The sequence below is a fragment of the Thunnus albacares genome, chromosome 1 (genome assembly GCF_914725855.1).
Source record: "Thunnus albacares chromosome 1, fThuAlb1.1, whole genome shotgun sequence".
NCBI classification, from domain to species: Eukaryota; Metazoa; Chordata; class Actinopteri; order Scombriformes; family Scombridae; genus Thunnus; species Thunnus albacares.
In genome coordinates, this window is record NC_058106.1 from 39,957,850 (window position 1) to 39,962,849 (window position 5,000).

At 48.3% G+C, this 5,000-nt stretch overlaps 3 protein-coding genes across 4 annotated transcripts in view; 2 read left to right on the top strand and 1 right to left on the bottom strand.

Annotated features, from left to right (window-relative positions):
- Positions 1–5,000, bottom strand: part of LOC122986896 (NLR family CARD domain-containing protein 3-like) — a 1,497,050-nt gene that overhangs the window by 1,287,445 nt on the left and 204,605 nt on the right. The window lies entirely within an intron of this gene.
- Positions 1–5,000, top strand: part of LOC122986857 (NLR family CARD domain-containing protein 3-like) — a 934,102-nt gene that overhangs the window by 356,410 nt on the left and 572,692 nt on the right. The gene's annotated exons all lie outside the window — the stretch shown is intronic.
- The window catches only part of LOC122986995 (FH1/FH2 domain-containing protein 3-like), a gene marked incomplete at its 5' end in the record, with an annotated part of 13,659 nt that continues 10,103 nt past the window's right edge, over positions 1,445–5,000 (top strand). The window contains 6 exon segments of one of the 2 annotated variants that reach the window (XM_044358571.1): positions 1,445–1,495; positions 2,901–3,094; positions 3,190–3,231; positions 3,339–3,488; positions 3,647–3,819; positions 4,028–4,618. In XM_044358571.1, coding sequence (XP_044214506.1) covers positions 1,445–1,495; positions 2,901–3,094; positions 3,190–3,231; positions 3,339–3,488; positions 3,647–3,819; positions 4,028–4,618 — 1,201 coding nt within the window. 2 annotated transcript variants of the gene reach the window in all.

Sequence of the window (5,000 nt, forward strand, 5' to 3'; positions counted from 1 at the left end):
TTTCATTTAAAAAGATTTATTTGTTTTTTCAGGAAATCTTAAAGATTAATTTTGTTTTTCTGAAGTGTTGATGCAGCTGAGCAGGGGTGGGGGTGTGTGTGTGTGTGTGTGTGTGTGTGTGTGTGTGTGTGTGTGTGTGTTGGACTGGTGGGGTTTCCTCAGGTTAAACTGTTGTGTTGTCGTCATGGTGATTGTGGTTTTCGGGAGGTTATTTTCTGTTAAATCTAAACGGACGTGATGAGAAGCAGCGTGATAAACTGTCCGTCTGTGTCTCTGCTGTTGGACCTTTTTACATCGACCTCATGTCAGAGATCTACGGAGGCCCTGAGGGGTCATGTGACAGAGAAAAATGAAAACAAAGAGATTAATGAAGCGAGCGTGTTTGACAGACCTGCCTCCTCCTGAATGCAGCTGAGATGTTCTCATTTACATATTTTCTGTTTCTGTTGTCAGACATCAGATGTGAAATATGATCATAAATACTTCCTGTTGACCAGCCGTCATCACTTTATGACCACGAACAGACACATGTGTGTCTGTGACACATTTTAAATGTCAGGAAGCTCCGGGTCTGAAGAGTGAAGCTAAGCAGACGTGTTTTAAAGCTGCGTTCTCTCTGACGGCCAGCAGGGGGCGACGCCACCGGCTCCAGGAAGAAGTCTGACTGTATAGAAGTCTGACTGTATAGAAGTCTGACTGTATAGAAGTCTGACTGGATAGAAGTCTGACTGGATTTATGACCTCAGTGAAGTGTTTCCTGATGAGTTTCTGGTCTCAATCACTAGTTTCAAGTCTTCTTCAAAACAGCTTCATGTTCATTTAGTCAGTTATGGTCCATTTATAGTAAAATAGACGATAAAGCAGCGTCTGCTTTAGTTAGGGGCGTGGTTACTTTATGTCGTTACCACAGCGATGTGTGAGGGGAGCTCCTCCCCTGCTCCTCGCTCTCATCACCTCCCGCTCTAAAAAACAAGATGGCGACGGTCAAAATCCCAAACTTGAGGCTTTGAAACAGGAGTCCAGAAACCAGCAGGTGACGTTACTCCATTATTTTATCCAGTCTGGTTATTTTCCTCCCGTGTCTCTGCTCGTCCTCTCTCTCTCTCCTCTGTATGTTCATGACACACATTCATAAAGAGATCAAACACACCTGGTTTATTAAATGACCCCTCAGGGCCTCCGTAGACGTCTGTGGACTCTAAGTTGTCCTTTAACTGCTCTCTTCAGAGTGTCACACTGCTCATTCTAAGATTTAATAAATCCTGACTGTGGCGCCCCCTGCTGGTGGACTACAACCTGTGGACCTGAGAACTGGTTCAGGCCGGGCCCTGTGTGTGTGTGTGTGTGTGTGTGTGTGTGTGTGTGTGTGTGTGTGTGTGTGTGTGTGTGTGTGTGTGTGTGTGTGTGTGTGTGTGTAGCTCAGCTCTGTGTTGTGTCTCTGCAGCCCAGTTGACTGTAATGTAAATCTGGACAAGCCGGTTCTGAGGATGTTTGAGTAAGTACTGCTGCAGCCCCACTGCATGCTGGGAGCTGGTGACAGGACTGCCGGGGCCTCGCTCTGCGCGCGCGCGCGCGCGCGCGTGTGTGTGTGTGTGTGTGTGTGTGTGTGTGTGTGTGTGTGTGTGTGTGTGTGTGTGTGTGTGTGTGTGCGCGCGCTTGTCTACACCTTCACATATTAAAGTCATAAATCAGAGCTTGTTGGTTTGAAGATTTTGCAGTGATTTGGTGTGTAGCTGGTGTGTGTGTGTATATGTGTGTGTGTGTGTATATGTGTGTGTGTGTGTATATGTGTGTGTGTGTGTATTGTGTGTAGCGGGTGTGTGTGTGTATATGTGTGTGTGTGTAGCGGGTGTGTGTGTGTGTGTGTATGTATTGTGTGTATATGTGTGTGTGTGTGTGTGTGTATTGTGTGTATTGTGTGTATTGTGTGTATATGTGTGTGTGTGTAGCTGGTGTGTGTGTGTATATATGTGTGTGTGTGTGTATATGTGTGTGTGTGTGTGTAGCGGGTGTGTGTATTGTGTGTATATGTGTGTGTGTGTGTATATGTGTGTGTGTATTGTGTGTGTGTGTAGCTGGTGTGTGTGTGTGTGTATATGTGTGTATTGTGTGTGTGTGTGTGTGTAGCTGGTGTGTGTGTGTGTGTATATGTGTATATGTGTGTGTGTGTGTGTGTGTAGCGGGTGGCGGGGCTGATCCTCTGGTCTTCTTTATTAATCGATGGGTGGAGTCTAATTGCTGGAGCTGGTTTGGGGTTTGCAGTGTTTTTACTGTTTGTGAAGCTGCTCGTTGATTCGTCTCCTGCTGACTGATCATCTGATCACGTGATCATCTGATCATGTGATCATGTGATCATCTTCAGGTTTCACAGTAATCATGGGTTTTTATTCTTGTCAGTGAATCTCATGTTCAGACCCAAACCAACAACACGTTAGTCAGTTTCTCAACATTTCTGTCTTCAAACATCACAAATAGTTTTGTTTATTTAAGTCTCAGTAACTTCCTGGAACAGCTGCTCGCTGTTTGTTGGGACTATTTTCAGTGGCGGATGAATCCACATGTGGAGCTGTAGTGAACAAAACCCTTAAAATCACCTTAATTTCAAAAGCTTTTAATTAATATATTTAGTTGATTTTAATTTATAGATAATTTGTAATATTTGTCAAATCCATGAATGATGATTTAAAAGTGTTAAAATAGCTTCATTCAATCATTAATAACCAGTAAAAACTGAAGGAACCAGTTCTCAGATATATCAGCTGTTATTAGACCAGTTCACTGTTGGTTTGGATCCATGAAGACAAATATGAAATATATTTAAATATATATTATAGATTCAGTCTGCCGTGTCGGCCATGTTGGCTCTGTCTCACCTGGTTTCCTGCCCCCCCCCCCCGCAGAGACAACTTCCTGCGCAGTCTGGCTGCCCAGCAGTGGGAGAAGAAGAGAAGAAGTAAAAACCTCGGCCAGCCCAAGCTGTCCTCGGCTGATGATGTCATAACCCCGATCCCACAGCCCGCAGAGGGCCGTGGCGGTGGCGGTGGCGGTGGCGGAGACGGCGGCGTCCCGGCTGGAGGGGAGCGGCCTCCTCATGGTAAACATGCAGCTTCAGGATGACATCATGGCAGTAACGTTAATGTGTCAAAAAAAATCTATTGATCTCGTATTGATCTTCTTCTGTGTCTCCAGGCTCGGACACAAACGGACACTCAGACTCCCAGAATGACACAGGTGAGACTACAGTTACCCACAATCCCCTCCTGCAGCTGTCTGTCCGGTGGAAGTCATGTTGGACCTGATCACATTAATTGATTGATTGTGACGGTGTGTGTGTGCAGCGACGTCGGTGCAGCGTCAGCGCAGCACGCTGTCCAACGACAAGAAGTTCCTGCTGGACATGCTCTACTCCAAGAACTCCGCCGCAGCGCCTCTGAGCCCGAGCACCGCCGCGCCCGACACCACCGAGGAAGAGGGGAACTTCCTGCCAGGTGAGAGTAGTGAACTGATTTACACTAATACGATCTATAAACTGTGATCAATAAAAGCCTTGAAATGTTACATCGAATGTGTTTTCACGTCTCTGTTCTGTCGTTGGTTTTGTAATTCGAGTCAGAGTGAGACCTCCGTGTGTTTTTCCTCCTCTCAGCCGGTGCAGATCTGGGCGGTCGAGGTCGCGTGTTGGAGCGTCTGTCCAGCTTCAGAGCGCGCTCAGAAGAGCCCGCCGGCCACAGCGAGAGCAGCGCCTCCCGCAGGGCGGAGCTGGAAGGACTGGAAGGCTCCGCCCAGGCGGCGAAGGCCCGACTGGCTGAAGAACAACAGGTCAGATGATCATTAACGTCCTTATTTACAGCTCAGTTGATCAATGTGTTTGATTAATTAATTGGTCATTCCCAAAGCCCCTCCCCTTAGTTACTGTTGCTATGCCTCATGTCAGCAGAGAGAAACATTTATCATCATTCTGTTTTAATTAATTAAAGTAATTAATTATAAAAGTTAGATTAATAACTGGATACCGATCGTGTCCCAGCAGAGCCGCCAGCTGCGGCAGCAGAGCAGCATCGACGTGGAGAGTCACGCCCGCCGCCTGGAGACCACCCAGATGACCCCGCTGGGCCCCGGGGGCCCCGGCGACGCCTGGGACCAGCTGCAGCCGAGCGCCGCCGCCCTGCGCATCAAAGACCTGGACTTCTCCGACCTGCTGGACGAGGAGGACATTGACGTCTTGGACATGGACACCTTCGACTCCTCCTCTTCCTCCTGCCTCTCCGGTATGCCTCCTCCTCCTCCTCCTCCCGGCCCGGGCCTGGCTCCTCCTCCTCCTCCTCCTCCCCCGCCTCCTCCAGGTGGTCTAGCTCCTCCCCCACCCCCTCCCCCTCCACCAGGTGCTCCGCCCTTACCTCCTCCTCCTCCTTCCTCGGCGGCGGCGACGACGTCCTCGCAGCAGAAGAAGAAGAAGACGGTGAAGTTGTTCTGGAAGGAGCTGAAGCAGGGCGACGGCCCCAAGAAGTGTCGGTTCGGCCGCGGGACGGTGTGGGCGTCTCTGGACAAGGTGGCGGTGGACACGGCCCGCCTCGAGCACCTGTTCGAGTCCAAAGCCAAAGAACTGCCCGTCTCCAAGGTAACCAGGCTGTTTGAGCCGGGAGGACTACAAACAGATGCATTGTGGGAAGCTCTCACTTCTGAAAGTATGAAAGAATAAAGTCATGATGAAAAGAGCTTTTAATAAGAGTTTAAACATGTAACATGCAGGAGGTTCAGTTGGAGCTCTGCACACTGTGTGATTCAAATATTGATTAATATTTATTGATTAATATCAGTGTGTATGTGAACTGATCAGTAACAGTAAATGTCAAAGATGTGTCTTCATTATTACACCATAAAATATCTGGTTCACACTTAAAGTATCTGAGTACTTCCTCCACCGCTGTTGGTCAGGTTGCCATGGCAGCAGCAGCAGATCTGATGTTGATCCTGATCATGTAGTTGCTGAGCAGTTTTCT